The sequence below is a fragment of the Microtus ochrogaster genome, chromosome 4 (genome assembly GCF_000317375.1).
Source record: "Microtus ochrogaster isolate Prairie Vole_2 chromosome 4, MicOch1.0, whole genome shotgun sequence".
NCBI classification, from domain to species: domain Eukaryota; kingdom Metazoa; phylum Chordata; class Mammalia; order Rodentia; family Cricetidae; genus Microtus; species Microtus ochrogaster.
In genome coordinates this window covers 45,343,853-45,361,087 of record NC_022011.1, presented here as the reverse complement: position 1 = coordinate 45,361,087, position 17,235 = coordinate 45,343,853, and the positions used below count along the sequence as shown (strand labels likewise).

General features: G+C 52.1%; 1 protein-coding gene across 1 annotated transcript in view; it reads left to right on the top strand.

Annotated features, from left to right (window-relative positions):
- Positions 1–2,312: 2,312 nt before the first annotated feature.
- The window catches only part of Prdm12 (PR/SET domain 12), a 15,313-nt gene continuing 390 nt past the window's right edge, over positions 2,313–17,235 (top strand). The window contains exons 1-5 of the mRNA XM_005346719.2: positions 2,313–2,994; positions 4,854–5,044; positions 6,471–6,626; positions 14,959–15,070; positions 16,893–17,233. Of these exons, the coding sequence (XP_005346776.1) occupies positions 2,772–2,994; positions 4,854–5,044; positions 6,471–6,626; positions 14,959–15,070; positions 16,893–17,233 (1,023 nt within the window). The 5' untranslated portion in view covers positions 2,313–2,771. The remainder of the gene's footprint in view (positions 2,995–4,853; positions 5,045–6,470; positions 6,627–14,958; positions 15,071–16,892; positions 17,234–17,235) is intronic.

The following is a 17,235-nucleotide window of genomic DNA, read 5'->3' as shown; positions in this document are numbered from 1 at the left end:
GAAGCTCATAACTGCAGCGACTATGTCCCAGGTCCGCAGGCGCCCCAGCTAGGAGGTTGCTTTGGTTCCTGTCCTCCCTCCATCAATATTCTCCCCAGTTTCTGGGGATTCCTAAGGAAAGTAATGGGGAGCCCTGTTCGCAGCCTGAGCCTTCGGTCCTTTTGTCTTTTGACTTCGATCTTGGGACTGGAACGCGAATTCGCCCCAGGCATGGAGGACTCTGGTCCCGGGAGCTTTTCACGTAGAGTGTGCCGAGGGGATTGTTAAAAATCCTCTGTAGCTCCGGGGAAAGCCACCGGAATCGAAGGGTGACAAGTTGGAAGGAAACCTCAGCACATAGTCCAACTCAAACCACTGCCGACAGGAGCCTAGAGGCCCAGAGAAGAGAAGGGTTGTCCCCAGGATGGTCTGCCGTCCTCAGTTCCCTTCAGTTTCCTTCGAGCGCTGAGGTAGTCTCCGGAGCTGGAAGCTGAGCACCCAGACCTGGCATTCTTCTGCCCAGTCAGCCTCCTCTCCACTTAGGCTTCGCAGAAGCCAAGATCCAGGCGCCGGTCAGGTTCCCTTGCCACCGAGACATTGGATTCCATTCTCCCTGTCAGGCTGGAACCCTCCGCGAACCGTTTTAACTCACCGGCGGCATCTGTAAGAAACCCCAACCCACCGGCAGCACTTGCTCCTCTGCAGCGCTGCCCTCTGCTGGCGCCCTGCCCGTTGGTCCCTCTCCCTGCCCGGTACACCCACTCTCCTCTAGGCTCCAGGGATTCAGCGTCTGAAGATATTCTATCGCCGCCTTGGTGCTCTAGTCTCCCGCCTGCCGGGCTGAGGACGCCAGAGACCACTGGCTCCAACTAGGGGTTATGGAGACCTGGGATCCCATGTTTGCCAGGATCCAGGCAGGCTTAGCGCTGGCTGGCAAGCTGGTGGTGGAAAGGGTTCTTTTCCTGGGGTTATTAGGATCCTGCCAAGGTGAGGTTCAAGTCCTAATCCTGCGATGGCAGCACGACCCACGCCCAAGTCCCAGGGAGTCGAAGGCCTGAAGAGTCTTAGTTATCCAGTGGAGACCTAACACAAGAGCTCACCCTAGCCTGTAGGCTGCGGAACTTTTCATAGCGCCATATAAAATTGCAGCGGGGCGGATGGGGGGGGGGAGTCTGAGGACTTGTGCTATTGGGGGAAGTGTCCCCAGTGCCCCTCCAATGTGGTTGTTTCTGGAGCTGGAAGGGGGAATCTTGAGGCTATCCAGGAGGCTTCAATCCACGCAGGAAGCCGTGGTCTTCCCGACTTAGCAACCTTGGAAGAGGTGTGGAACTGGCTTCCAGGTGCCTTGGAAAGACTCTATAGAACCCGCTGTTGGGGCAAGGTGGGTAGCGGGAGGGGAGGAAGGAAGAGAAGGGAGCCAGGAAAGAAAGAACGATCATTCATTCGAAGACTAAAAGGAAAGAGAAACGCCTGGAAGTTTTCTAGGATCCCAGATCCCAGTAGCTGGATTCAAAAGCGGAGTCCAGCAGATGGGTTTGCCCCGGGGCTTCCTATAATTTCCGAGGCATTGGTTTTGGGTCCCTGCAATTCCCACCTTGCAGAGTATCTCACAAATGCGAGTATCTGATGGCAAGCGTGGAAGTGGGTCAGCCTTCACAATCCTCCAGCCCAACCTAATACTCCTAGTGCTGGGAGCCATCCTAGGTGGGATCCAGCCCCGACGGCACGGGTGGTTCCGCCTCACCAGCCCTCTGCAACCGGCTGCGCTCCACCAGCAGAGCTCTCGAGGAGCCCCGTTTGAAGCGAAGCCGAAGCCGGCGTGGGTAGCTCTGCTAGCGCAGGAGATATTGCTGTGGCAGCCTAGGACGTGAAGTTTCTAAGAGAGCAGGGCCCAGGGGTGGGGGCAAGGGAGAGAGGAAAACCCGATCAGATACTGGGCTTGGTCAAGGAGAACAGCAAGCTGCCCGCAGCCCAGGGAGTGGCCCGCAGTGTCAGGAAGGTCAAAGCCTGGCCGGGGACCGTAGTGACCAAGGATCTTGTCTGGGACAGGTGGGCGCGGGGGCACTCTGGACTCGCAGTCATGAGTCCCCTCTTACTCAGTCTAGTCCCTGGAGTATGGGAGAGCCTTGCTGTGTCGCAGCCCCTACTCCAACCCCTCCTCTCGCGGCCGCGGGCTGACCCTCCCTCCCTGCCTGGAGCTTCCCACGGGGAGAGGAGGAGGAGGGGAGGAGGAAGGACCAGAGGGGAGGGAGGAGCAGAGGGAGACTTTTCTAAGCGGTCCGTGCTGCCCCCGCCCCTCGTGCTGTCGGTGAAGGCTCCTTCGAGCCTGGCCGGGTACAAGTCTGTCCTTCGACGTCAGGGGGTCATTAATAACCAATTAGGAGGGTCACTGCGGCTCCTATAAAGGAGCTGAGATTTTGCCAGGGGAAGACGGTCCTGACTGGATGTGCAGGAGGCGAGTGGGCAACCGAGAGCCCTTGGTCGGTGTTTCTCGGCAGTCACTCACCTCCCACCCATCCCGCACCCCTCCTGGTACCCGCCCCCGTCTCCACCCGCGGAATTCCAGCCCTTTACCATCTTTGCAGATTTTGTGTACCTCCCTCTTGGTTCACTTTCCTCCCAGCCATCCCCCCCCCCTTACCACTCACTCCCTAGAGCATCCTCCCCTGGCTCCTCTCCCTCCTCCTCCCTCGTGTTGTGCGCGCTCCTCTCTTGTGCTCCCTCTTCCTTGCCCACCTCTCTGAAGTCCACCCAGCCGTCCTTTCGCAGCGACGGTGAGCTCCTGGACGCCCATGATGGGCTCTGTGCTCCCAGCTGAGGCCCTGGTGCTCAAAACAGGGCTGAAGGCTCCGGGGCTGGCGTTGGCAGAGGTCATCACCTCCGACATTCTGCACAGTTTCTTATATGGCCGATGGCGCAATGTGTTAGGCGAACAGCTGCTGGAGGACAAGAGCCACCACGCCAGCCCAAAGACCGCCTTCACCGCTGAAGTCCTGGCACAGTCCTTCTCAGGAGGTGAGTCGCCGTCGGGGCTCTTCTCCTTCCCTCTTCCTGTCTATCCCCAATTCTCAGGCTACCGGCGCGGTGGCCAGATAGGGAACACTGGGTTTGGGGCTCCTGTCCCCAATCTGGATGCTCTCCCTGATCAGCGCACCTTAGTTTTTCCGTGGATTAAACCCTGGCTGCAACAGCCACACCGAAGCAGAGCTGAGGCAGCTAGGAACGCAGGGCGCTCTAGGACCAAATCCCGGCGACCTAGACGACCGACCTCGGTCAGCTAGACTCTTCTGTGTCTTCTCTCCCCACCCCAGCCTCCACCCTGGAGGCTCTCGGTTTCCTGGCATTAAAAGCCTTACTGGGCGTGTAATAGCAGTTGACTCAAAAAGAACGGGTTTTAAATTCATTTGGTTAACTTGGGCTTGACCCGCGAAAGTTCCCACTTAAACCAAAAACTTTAAAAGACAGCCGGGGCCGGGGAAGGGGCGGAGGGCGGGCAGGCCAGGAGAGAAAAAGCCGAAGAGAGCGAGGAAGAGAAAGAGCGAGGAAAGTTCCTTTTCTTTAAGATGTCTCAAGTTCTTATTCCTCACTCGTCACCCCGCAAACAATATCTTTCCCCAGCGCTGGCGTCTCTGAGCGTCGCCCTCTCTTCCCCTTTAAGATTGCTGTTCCTCTCTTAATTTACCGTGAAGACTAATTCCACTTCCATTCACGCTATGTCAACCATCTAATCCTCCCTTTTTGTAAGGAGAATTCCTCGGCCCCTTTTAAACAAGTCCCCTCCGCATTGAGATACAATTTACTGCTACAGCTTTCTTCCAGGGCTAATGAATTTAGAATTAGCAATTTCTTTCGAATGGAGACGAATGAATGCGATCACTTTAACAGCGTGACAAATTGCCGGCCGCTTCGCAATGGACACCGTTTAACCCCCCCTTTCAGCCGGCCGGCTCGCCGGGTATTTTCCCAGGTAGCTTAGAGGGGAACCTTGTAAGACAAGGAGGCCGCCCCTGTGCGCCTCGCCGCTCCCACCCCTGCTGCAGAGGCCCCACCGGGGATCCTCTGGGAGCTAGGGACCACTGGTTCTTCCTCGCCCATTAAGGCGACTTCAGAGCTCGCCTGATCCGGGTGCCGGCCTCGCTGGCACTCTAGAACCTGGAGCAGAGTGGAACACCGGCGTGGCAGGGGGTGATGTCAGGAGAGCTGGGCTCAGTTTGCAGAAGCAAGTGTTTTTTTCTGCGCGGGTGCAACCTTCCGAGCTGGGGATCTGTCCTCAGTGCTGACCACGATCGGGAGACACGGGAGACACGCAGTGAGCCCAGAGGTAGCAATCGAACATCCAGGAACAAGGCTGAGTGAAGAGTTCCCGGGTTGGACGTTACCTCTTCGCCAGACCCGGCCTCAGTTTCCCTGTCTGTAAACACAATGCGTTCTCACTGGTTCTTAGGCTTTTCCTCTCTGGAAGGCGCTGAAGACTGTGGATGTTTGCAGAATTTGTGTAAAGACTTGTAGAAATGAGCCCCAAGGACTGCTGAGACAGTTCGGCGGCAGAGCGCTACATGCGCAAGGCTTTGGCTTCGATCCGGAGTAACTCTCCCCCAAAAAGAGAAATAAATCACGATGCACCGCTCACTTTTAGAAAGCACAGGGGGTCCTGAGTTGCAAAATAAGACTGAACCTCTGCACACAGGCCCCTATTGGAGATACTATAGAGCGCTACTGGAGATATTCGCCCCTATTGGGACTGCTTGTGCGCTGAGCAGGGAGAGCTGAGCAGGGAGAGCTGAGCAGGGAGAGCGTGTCCTGGATGGGAAGGGTAGGGCCTTCTCTGCGCAAATATGACCGGGTTCCTATAACACCACCCCCTCCCCCCGCAGAGGTACAGAAGCTGTCCAGCCTGGTGCTGCCGGTGGAAGTGATCATCGCTCAGAGTTCCATCCCAGGCGAGGGCCTTGGCATCTTCTCCAAGACGTGGATCAAGGCAGGCACGGAGATGGGGCCCTTCACCGGCCGCGTCATTGCTCCGGAGCACGTGGATCTCTGCAAGAACAACAATCTGATGTGGGAGGTAGGCCGGAGCTTTGGAGATGGATTCGGGTGGACAAGTGGGCTGGCTCTCTCGAGGGTTGTGTCCACTGGTGTCAGAAGAGAGCCCTATCTGGCCTGTACCAGAGCTTCAGTTCTGGAGCTGTGGATGCTGTCCCTTTGAACACTCCCTAGGGTACCACTCTCCTGTCCTGTAGCTTTCTCTGCCAATGGTTCTTTCTCTTTTGCCTGGTTTGGAAAAATATCTGACCCTTCTGGCTTCCAAGCTTCCCAAGCAAGACTGTTAGCCACACTTCACCTGTGACAAGTGCTGAGATTCAGGGCGGCTGAGTGTGAGATTCAGGGGAGGTCTGGTGCAGACGCTGGGAAGAAGGGCTCTCTGGGCTTCTCCAAGCTAGCCAGTTCTTTCCCTGGCCTTAGAGGCAGCAAGGGTGGGTCTCCGGCGCTGGCCTATGGTGAAGTGTGGCTGGAGTAGAGGACAGTGGAAGCTGGGCGTTTCTTGAGAATAGCTTTCCCAATCCCAGGTCTGTGGCATCCAAAATAACCATGGCTGACGGCTGAGTCAGCAGGCTTGTTCCCCAGCCTGAGGGCTGTGATGTGAGCTTATCTCCTCAGCCCTATGGATTATCATTCTCATTTTGCAGGAGGAAATGGGTATCTGAAAGACTTCCATCTCTGGCTTTTGACTCTACCCCACCTCTGACAGTGTCAGATGCCAGGGACACCCCCCTTAGGACAAAGTCGGCCCAGTAGTAGCCCTCCTCCATTGCTCACCCCCTCCCCAGACCTGCACAGACACGGTAGCCAGATGGTACACCTACTACTCAATCCCATTGCGTCCCCTGTTGCCATCCTAGCAGCCCCACCTGGCAGGAGATCAGTGTGATACCTGCAGCTGTTCAGAGGAACTGGAGGGAGAGAGCAGAGAGATGACCAGAGGCCTTGCCTTCTCCCTCCTTTGGATACCTAGTGGGCGTCTTCCAGCCTTTGCCCCATCAGGAACTTAGCATGTGCTTTGAGCTCTGAGGACCCTTAGCTGTTAGCTTCACATAAGGGCTTAGACCAGGCCAAGAGTCCCTGGCAAGCTAGATTTGCCTCTTAAGCTCTTGTTCCCTCTTTGAGGTTCTGTAGCAAACCTGGACAGGGAGCAGAAGAGCATGTCATCTGGTTAGGGATCTCGTGAGGACATTTCTCTTCTGGGGATGGCAGATCCTTGTCATAGTAAGCATGTGGGTCCCTGAAGACTGACTCCTTATTTGCCCCTTGCCCCAGACAAGTCATGGTGCCCCCTAACCTCACTTTCCTGGATTGAACAGAATAGCTAACAAAAGCTTTAGCCACTTCCTGGAGCTGTTGGGAGAAAGGAGAATGTCTACAGATGGGTCTGGCCTGGGCCACACAGGCAGCACAGCCCTGTCTCACCCCACCACTGCTCCACTTGTGCCCAGGTATTCAACGAGGATGGCACAGTACGCTACTTCATCGATGCCAGCCAGGAAGACCACCGAAGCTGGATGACCTACATCAAGTGTGCCCGGAATGAGCAGGAGCAGAACCTGGAGGTGGTCCAGATTGGCACCAGCATCTTCTACAAGGCCATCGAGGTACGCACAGGGACAGATGGAGACGTGTCACAGGGTGAGGAGTGTGCAAAAGCAGTTGTGTTCTGTGGCCAAAGAAGACAGACTTTGGTGCTGGCCCAACTGGCTCTGCCTGGGCTCAGAACTGAGGCTTGTTGTGCTGTGATTGCCAGGAGAATGCCCTGTATGGGAAGCTTGTGATATAGCTGGGAGAAGACAGAGTTTGAACATGTGGTGAACATCTTGGACACAGAAGAGAGTGTGCAGGGGTTCAGAAGGTAGAATAATGTAGCAGAACACCAAGTGGAAGTAGACTGGAGCTGCACTTGGCTCTGATAAAGGATGTATGTCCATGGAGGTTTAGCTGTGTGTCATCTGCAGACATGGGGCCAGTGGTATGTGGCTCAACAATAGCTCCCTGTGTCAGGTCTCCCACGTGCTGACCCTCACACAAGGAGAATCTTGAGTTTATGAACACAGAAACCTGCCGTTGCGTGGTGGCCTAGAGCTCTGAACACCACCGCCCCCCCCCCCCCGACATGTTACTGAGGAAAGGAGTCTCAAGTTCAGACTCATTGAAGTTGCTCTCTAACCTCGAAGAGCAGCCAAGCCCCTGAACTGACCCACTACCAAGGGACTTCCAAAACAAGTTAGCAAAAGTGTAAACTCTTGGAAAATACAGTAGGACAGCCCTGCTACCCCTCACAGCATTTAGACAACTTCCCACATCCAGACCAGGGCAAGACACAGCCAAGCTGCATGCCAAGAGATCCTGTTCAAGGAATCCTGCTGGTGTACCCCCATTCCCCCACCCTGCCTTGGCTACCACTGCTCCCTCCCTCACCACCTCCCCAGATGCCTTTAGCTTTTCTGTCTCTGCCAGGATATCCTACCTTCAGGACTACCCCCCTTTTCTCCCAAGGCCTATGGCCCTGGTTCTACTTTTGTTCACTTTAGAAGGCTCCCACACATCATGCTCTCTAGCCTGTCCAGGCCTGCTAGCTTCTTGGACTTGAGTCTTATTGTTCCAGAATGACCAGACCTTTGGGACTTTGACAGGGATGGTGGCAGAATAAACTTTATCTAGGTTTTGTATGGCCAGGGCCTGGGTCCCAGCAGAACGTTAGCCCAAGGAAGACCAACCAGGAATCAGAGAGTATGGAAAGACAAGCAGGTCTGCCCCTGGAGTTCGGAAATGCTAGGAGGGCTGAGGAGTGTCAGCTTAGTACCAGAAGTAGCTCAGGCAGGACCAGCACGACTCCTGTGGCCATCCAGCTGGATTGCTACCTTCTAGAATTGGCTTTTGGTGCAGCTGAACATTCTCATAGCAAAGCACATCCTCTTGCGTTCTCACCCTTCTGGCTCTCTTACGCATACCTTTATACCCACATATACACTCACCTGTACACATATATATACACAAACACACATGCACACACACAAACACACACTCATACATGCACAGATTCACACACACACACACATGAACATGGACACAGACACAGGAGGCTGGCCAAGAATACCTATATCTTGTTGGCACTTGGGCTCAAAGCTGGAGCAAACAGATGGCCTGCATCCCATCATATCAGACACATTAGACTGGTGGGAATCGAAGTCAGAGCAGGACATGTGAATGATATTTATCCGGAAGTATGATTCAGGGGACAAGGAGGGTAAGGAATATTTCTAGAGAGGGATTGCAATTTGTATGATTAGGAGAAAAAAGTTCATCTATGTTTAACAGAAATTTAAGTTTATGAAAGAATGGACCATACACACACATCTTTGTGGCACACACATTATCCCACATATGATGTATTTGTCATACATATGCTTCCCACATGAATCACAGTGTTTAGAGAGAGCTATCCAGCTAAGAAGGGGCTGTTAAGTGAGGCACAAGGAAACACAAGACAATTTCAAATTACTTTAATTTTTGGGGGGTTTTTTTGCCGGGTGGTAGTGGCATATGCTTTTAATCTCAGCACTTGAGAGGCAGAAGCAGGGTCTTACTAGGTAGCCCTAGCTGTCTTGGAACTCACCATGAAGACAGGCTGACCTCAAACTCAGAGAGATCCACCCAGCTCATTCTCCAGAGTGCTGGGATCAAAGGCATTCACTACTCTATCTGGTTCAAAATTACTGTTCATAAATGAAGCTGGATACATTTTTTTCATAGCAACAATTCTCTCAAATCATTTTCTAACAATGTCAGAATTCTACTTGTAGTTCCGGGTATGAGCAGACATATTTCTGCTCACCCAGGCGGCTCTTGGGAAGTCTTGAATAATCATCTGTTTGTTCTGTGTGTGTGTGTGTGAAGAGGGAGCTGTTAGCCAAGAGAGGGACCTTTGCCATGATCTGTTTACTTGGTCTTCCTGCCACTCACAAGCAGTATTTATATTTCATAACAGTAACCCATTGCTTGCCAAAATGGAGGGGGGAAATGCCTCTCTTCAGTAGGAAGAATACTCGATTGCTGCTATAGAACATTCCACAAAGATAATGTTATGGATCACTTAAATGGAGACAGAGGTGATTGGGTTTGGAAACTCAGGCCAACACTCAAGTTCTTCTACAAATTCTGCATTCCAAGTTGGGGTGACTTGGGGAGCGGGCGTTCAGCCTTTTGGTTTTGCTTCTGCGTGGACACTAACTCAATCGTGCCTCAGGTGCCTCAAACTACATTTCTTGGCAGCACCCAGCAAAAAACAAGGGTATACTAAATATTAATAATACATCTTTCTCTGGATGATGGGTGTCCATAGGGACCCACCTCTTCCAGGAAAACAAAACTGACTCACCAAGGAAGCAAGAGATCATGGCAAGGGAGGGCTTGAGGAGTCTGTTATCACACTAACCAAACACCCCCATCTGGGTGTTTTACAATGGGAAGAAAATCCCCAGTCTCTCCTGCTTCTGCTTCATTGTATTGTATTGGCAAATGGTTGTCCTGAAATGTGGGCCTTCTCGTTTCTTCTAGTTTCGGGGCAGCTGCATCTTTTATTTTTCTTAGGTCCTCATCTCTTTTCTCAACTCGGAGGACAAGCACCATTTTCCTTGTGACCTTGCTCGGTAGTGGCTCTGACAATTACCATCACTAGTGATCAGCACCACTAATGATGCTTTCCGGAGCACTTCTCATGCCCTGACACTACACCGACAGTATTTCCAAAGGGCCTTAGCAACTTCTTGCTTTTGTAGTGGGGACTGAACCCAGTGTGTATTTTGCTTTTTCTCATGGTTCCATGGGCGGAACCCAGGGCCCTATACATAGCAAATAGGTCCTCTCTTCCTGAGCCTCGTTACAGCTCCTGTCCCCATTTTAAGGATGAAGAAATGAAGGTCCAAGCTTGGGGAGACTCTGATTGGACGCCAGCCCATCTGCTGCAGAGCTAAAGTGTGGCTGGCCGTGCTGTGTGGCCTCCCGGGCCAGCATATTCTTGTTGGGGCTCTATTAATTGTTGTGTCAGGACATCTGCGCACAATGGAAACGGATGATCATCCAGATGACACCGAGATGCTTCTGTGTCGCTCCGGGAAAGGGCAGTGTCAGAGCCTCCCGGGAGCGTGCTCAATGGGGTGTCATGAATTTGTATTAAGAAGGCAAACCTGAAAGCCTGTCATTGCCCTTCTGTCGTTGAAATGGGCGGTAGGACTAGCGTTAAGGAGCGACTGTTAGGAACTAGCCACGGGGTCATGAGGCTTGACAGCAAGAATCAGGTAATGGGCCTGACAGAGAGGGTTTCACCAAATGGGGATCAGTTCCTTTGGGGACTGCTTGCTTCGTGGCATGTCCAGACCAGAAACTTGAGTGACCAGCTGATCTGGGTTCTCAGCCCTTCCGGTCTGGACCAGCTGCACTCAGCAGGAGCAGTGCCTGAGAGGCCTGCAGGGGCTGTGGCCGTTCAATGCACTGATGCGGTCTGTGCACAGACTTTCAGGGTCTCAGAAAAGAGGGTGCAAGTTCTGGAGGATCCTGGGCTCCAACACATCAGACACACATTCAGACACCCCTCAACACATGTCCACAGGCTTCACTTTTCAGGTTGAAAAAAAATTAATTTTAGTATTTAGTAAGTGGAGACCAGAGGCAGGGGGTTCCAGGCTCTCAAGGTCAAAGCAACACTTAATCCTTTTGAAGGGGACTTGGGGGCTGCTCATAGCCTTCATCTGTCTGGGGAGGTTTCATTCCCAGCTCCAGCGCATTCTCCTTAGCGGGTTTCCTTTCCTGAAAAGTCTTAGGATTGTTGTCGCTCGTTTTCTTTTTTCAAGACAGGATTTCTCTGTGCAGCCCTGGCTGTCCTGGAACTCACTCTATAGAGCAGGCTGGCCTTGAACTCCCGAGTGCTGGGATTAAAGGCTTGTGTCACCACGCCTGGTTAATACAAGCTCATTTCTAAAGTAGATCTTGTTAAACCAGAAGTTATACTGTTTTTTTATATTTCTCTCTTAAAGCCTAAATCTGCATTTTTTTTCAAAGTCTCAAAATGACTCGTTTTGGGGGAAACACTCCCAGAGGGGCAGAGGCAACAGTTGGCATGGGGTCAGAAGAGAGAGACTCACCATTATGGTGAATGGTGTTACTGGGGCACAGTTAGAACCGTATTCCCGTGGAGTTTCATTTTTTTAAAGTTGAATAAAAAAATAAGTTTAGTATTTATTCATTAAATTTAAAAGTATTTATTTTATTATACGTGTATGCATATTTTGTATGCATGTATGTATATGCACACATGTGTGCCTGTAGTCCTTGGAGGCCAGGAGAGGGTGTTAGATCCCCTGGACCCAGGAGTCACTGATGGTTGTGTGTTACTGCACAAGTCCCCTGAAAGAGCAGCCAGTGCTTTTAACTGCCGAGTAGCTATTCTAGGATCTACTTATTTATTTTGGAGGCACACAGTCTCACGTAGCCCAGGCTGGTCTTGAGACCAGCCATTCACTATCTAGACGAAGAGGGTCTCTTGAACTTCTGATCTCCTGACTCTACCCCCTCAGTGCTGGGTTTACATGCTGGAGTGGAGCTGAGCTCCAAACCCGGAGCTTCATACGCCCCAAGTAAGCACTCCACCTACTGAGGCACACCCCCAGCCCATGCCTGTGCTTAGTCCCTGGTGAATTTTCACCCCGCAACGGCCCTGGGCTTTATTACAGTGACTCAAAGTGCCCAGATCACTGCTAGTTCCTCTGGGGATTTGGCAAGCTAGGAAAACAGTGAGTGAACAGCAATTCCACAGCTTTGTAGTACAGCAGGCTTTGTGTCTGTGGTCCTGTCTCCCAGCAGCTCTCAGGGAGGCCTGTAAAATAGGGACGGCTGTGCTCTACCATAGAGAGAACTGAGGCCAAGAGACACACTTGTGTGCTTGGCGGGTACAGAGCCTGAGTGATCCCAACAGCCCCGACTCCAGGACTGAGCAGGGCCCTCTGTAGCTGTCTCCTACAGCATGTGTGCAGGCGACCTAGAGGCCGCCTTCGAGGGATATACAAGTCAGTCATACAGGGACCTGGGGAAGCGAGATCCGTCTTGAACAGTAGTCTCTTTCCGAATCCATATCTTTAAAAGCAAACAAAAACCCTCAATCAATATTTAAATATTCAAATTCCATCATCCGCATCTTTGAGGGCTCCACAGACCTTTCTTCCCTCCTCTTCAAGGAGAGGCCTCCAGCTCTGGCCCTCGGTCTTGGATGGTTTGGATGGTGATCATGATGGTGAGGAGATGCTGAAGGACTTACGCTCTAGGGTCAGGTTCCAAGCTGCCTGTTATCTTTGAGACCCTGTGTCGTCTTGCTTGTGTTTAGAAAGATGCATACTTGTTTTCCATATTTAACCTCCCCAGTGGAACTGGCCACCCGCATGCTCCTGGGCTGCTGTGAGGCCGGGGGCTATGGGTTGGTGTGAAGGGACATGGTGACGTGGTGACATTAGGCTGAGTCTCTGTAGGGAAACAGCAGTCAAGACACCTGTAGCTTCCTGGTCTCCCCTCCTGTCACAGCTCGCTCTCCTTTTGGAGACTGGTGGATGGTCTGGGGACTCTTGTGGGTTCCCTCCATGGAAGGTGGACCCGACACTTTCTGGCTCACATGGAAGGGGAGAAACTCTCTCTGACCACTACTCTGGGGTGGCTCCAGACACTCAAGGGTGGAATGCCATGTGATTTTTCTTTGTGTGTACATGTATATATACTTATTTTGTGTATGTATGCTTGTATTGTGTGTATATATGCTTGTGGTTTTGTGTATGTTTGTTTGTGTTGTGTGTGTATATGCTTGTGTTGTGTTGTGTGTGTATAGGCTTGTGTTCTTCTGTGTGTATGTTTGTGTTGTGTGTGTGTTTGCTTGTGTTTTGTTGTGTGTATATGCTTATGTTGTGTGTGCATGTGTATATATATTTGTGTTGTGTATATGCGTATGGTGTATGCTTGTGTTGTATGGTATGTGTATACTGTGTTGTATGTATGTACTAGTGTGTAGAAACCAGACATCAACCTCAGGCGCTGTTGCCCAGACACCTTGTTTCTTGAGACAAGATCTCTCGCTGGCTTAGGGCCTGGCAATTAGTCTAGACTGACTGGCCGGCAAACTCTAGGGATCCGTCTCCACTGGGATTATAAGTGTATACCACCAAGCCTAACTTTTCCAGACAGGCCCTCATGGGCTTACAAGGCAAATATTTCCTAACTGGGCTATCTCCCCAGTCCTCCTTCATACGGTCTCCTGTGCTTCCGCTAAAAGAGAAGCCAAGAAGGAACAAGGCAAAGTTGTTAGTTGAACTGTCTGAGTTTCCCTGGACACTTCACACAGTGACCTCCGGTATCTATGGTCAGCGTTATGGAGGGCCAGGCCAGCCTCTGGAGAGAGACAGGCTGTCTCTCTGTTTGTCTGTCTTGGCTGAGGTCCAGAGAGCAGGTCCCTTGGATAGCTGCCTCATGCTCCCTTGGTTAGTAGCCTCAATGTCATCATTCTCTTAAGAGCAGCAAAGTCTGGCTGGTCATGAGCTCTGGGTTTCTTTCTTTTTCCTCTTTTCTTTTCTTTTTCTCTGTGTATCCCTGACTGTTCTGGAACTCATTCTGCAGACAGGCTGACTTCAAACTCACAGAGATCCGCCTGCCTCTACCTCTGCCTCCGAAATGTTGGTATGAAATCCATGCGCTCCTACCATCGGGCTGCTCTGGGTTTCTTGATGACTGGCCTAGGACACGGAGAAGCATTTTGTTTAAGGCTGTGCGGTGTTTCCAGAGGTGTAGGTGTTTGTCAATCCCAAGGTTCCTTTCTTAGCACCTGTCACACGCATTGAGTCCTGCAGGGAACCCTGTGCTGGGAAGAGAACCACGTGTGACTCCATGCTGCCTCAGGCGCTTGGGATAAGAGCCACTTCTGGAATATTATCAGGCGGGGTGAAGCCACAGGGTACCCCACAGTCCACACTCCTTAGAAACATCTGGCTCAGTCTGATGACCCTGAGGGCTGGCTGACTCTAATTCCCCTGGACTAAAAAGAAGAAGAAAAGAAAATTTTTTTAGGTTTTCTGCTTGTCAGGCTTACTCCTCTTCCTTTGGAGACAGTTTCATGTGTTACAGGTTGTTCTCAAGATGTCTACATGGTCAGGGAGGACCTTGAACTTCTGACAGTCCTGCCTCCAGCCCAAGTACTGGGGATGGCACTGACTACCAGGACTGTTTCACACAGACCTGGGGATCTAGTCCAGGCCTTTGTGTGTGTTAAGCAAGCCTTCTAGCAACTGAGCTATTTTCCACCCCTGAGCTCTTTTTCTTTTGTTTTCTTGCGGTATGGTGAGTTTGCACCATGGCAGCAACCTGCCTCTGCTGCCAAACAGTTACGTCATCACCCGTCGCCAGGTGCTTTTCCATTATCAGCTGTGCAGCATGTGCACCCCTTAAAAGTGCCCCCCAGGCACAGCTCACTCTCTTGCCTCTCTTCTTTCTTCCCTGTCTGTCTGTCTATCTGCCTGCCTCTCTCATGTCCCCACTCTGACATGGCCTTTCACTCTCTTCCTCCCCTTCTCCCAGTAATCCTCTTGCACTAACTCTGCTGCACGTGGTATGTTTGCTTAGTGGCCCCACTGAATGGTACCCTCTTCACCTTTCTTTTTTATTTGTCATTACAGTTATCGATTTGGATCCTTTTGTGTGAAGCTAGGACAGAAATGATAAAATGACCTGGGCAAAGAGAGGAAGACCGAGGGGACAATGTCCTGGGGCCTTCAATAGCTATACAGTGTGTCTGGGATAGCTCAGTGGGATAGCTTTGATTTCTCAGGGCTGGGTATGCAGAGACCCCTGCCTCCTGCTGGCAGCTGCCACCTCCTTGACCTCCTTTTGCTTCTCTCCCTGCAGATGATCCCTCCAGACCAGGAGCTGCTGGTGTGGTATGGAAATTCCCACAACACCTTCCTGGGCATCCCTGGTGTGCCAGGCCTGGAAGAGGAGCAGAAGAAAAACAAGCATGGTAGGTATTCCCCCGTGGGGTCATGGTGACAATGATCAAGGAGGGGAGTGCTAGGGGACAGGGAACCTTCTGGTCTCTGAGGACCCTGCTTCAACCTCCAGTGGCATTATACACATGGGATCTACTGGTCAAATAAGGCCACTTCTTCCAGAGCAGCTGGCACAGGCTGAGCACAGAAAAGGCAGTCTTGCTTTCTGGACCAGATCGGTTGTCGGCAGGCAGAGATTGGCAAACTCCAGAAAGGTGATGGGGTGTCTGGAGTGCTGGACAGAACAGCAGGACTACATACTGGTTTCAAGTCTGCTGTATGGTTGTCGAGACTGGTTTTGTGCCTCAGCTTCCTCATCTGGAAAGAGAAGGCCTGGGGTGAAGGCATCTCTGTGTCCCCTCTTAGCTCTGTCCAGGTCCTAGTGTAGGGCCTGGCATCAAGCAGTTGCATGGCTTGTGTTCTGAAGAGGTATAGCAGACAGAATGAGCCCATGTGTCTTGAGATGGCTCATCACAGTAGAAGCCACTGGCTCAAGACCCGTGTCCTTTTTGGTACTGAGATACCTGGATTTCTCCAGTGTGAATGAAACCTTTCAGGGCTCTAAGAAACTCTCAGGACATTTTTTTTTAAAGGTAGTGTGTGTCGTGTATCCCAGGCTGGCCTCCCAACTCATTCTGTAGCTAAGGGTGACCTTGAACTTGATTCTCCTGCCTCCACTTCCAATGTTGAGATCAAAGGAGTGTGTCATTATGCCCTATTATTAATTCGTTTATTTCTTTGTTTTTAAGAGAAGCAAGCCAGGCATGCTAGTGCACACCATTACTCCTAGCACTCTGGAGGCAGAGGCTGGCAGCTCTCTGAGTTCAAGGTCAGCCTGGTCTACAGAGCAAGTTACACAGGGAAACCCTGTCTAAAAATATGGCAAAAAAAAAAAAGGAAGGAAGAAAGAGAGAGAGAGAGAGAGAGAGAGAGAGAGAGAGAGAAGAAAGAGCAGCCCGAGGATCACAGGCTAGTGTCTACAGAGCACTGATTTCCCTGAGTGCTCTTTGCCTCCACTTGGAATGAGAAAATGGGCAAACAGTAGTTCCTAGGTACACTGAGTCCTCCGTGAATGTTTGTGAGCGAGTAGATGAGAGGGCTTTTCAGGGTCGCTATAGTTGCAATCCTTTATGTGTAGCCTATTAGGACCCAGGCATTTCTCACATTACAGCTAAACATAGCGAAAATTTTTCCGTTGACTTTAGTTTGCGAGTTTCTAATAAACTCGCAAAATCCTACTAGCCCATAGTGGTCCTACGAGACTTTTAAACAAACAAAAAACTTCATTTTTACATTTTACATATTTTGTGTGCATCTAGGCATGCCTGCCACTGCGCGCATGTGGAGGTTAGAGGCCACTAGTGAGAGACAGTTCTCTCCTTCACCACGTGGGTCCACGGAATCCAATTCTGGTCACCAGGCTCTGCCTACCCCACCTGACACTACCCCATCTTTTGCTTTGTGAGACAGGGTCTCTGCACATAGTCCTGGCTGGTCTGGATCTCAGAGATCTGCTTGCCTCTACCTACCCGGACTGCCTCCCGTTTTTCAGACGAGAAAGCTAAGGTTTCCTGGGGCCATGTCACCAAGTCCTCCCAGGTTGGGTCCTGGTGCAATGTAACTGCTATTAGACCACAGTCACTGCCCCGCGGCGCCCTCGGGGCTGTGTGGCCCACTATCTTCAAGGGAGTGAGTACACGGGGACCGGGAGCAGCCGGAGTAGGTGCTAATCGGGCTGCTCTCTTTCCCTCCCGCCTGCGCCGTGGGTCCCGCGTTCCCTCCGCGCGCTGCCAGAGGACTTCCACCCGGCGGACTCCGCGACCGGCACCGCGGGCCGCATGCGCTGCGTCATCTGCCACCGAGGTTTCAACTCCCGCAGCAACCTGCGCTCGCACATGCGCATCCACACGCTGGACAAGCCCTTCGTGTGCCGCTTCTGCAACCGCCGCTTCAGCCAGTCGTCCACGCTGCGCAACCACGTGCGCCTGCACACGGGCGAGCGCCCCTATAAGTGCCAGGTGTGCCAGAGCGCCTACTCGCAGCTGGCCGGCCTGCGCGCGCACCAGAAGAGCGCGCGCCACCGGCCGCCCAGCGCCGCGCTGCAGGCACACTCGCCCGCACTGCCCGCGCCCCACGC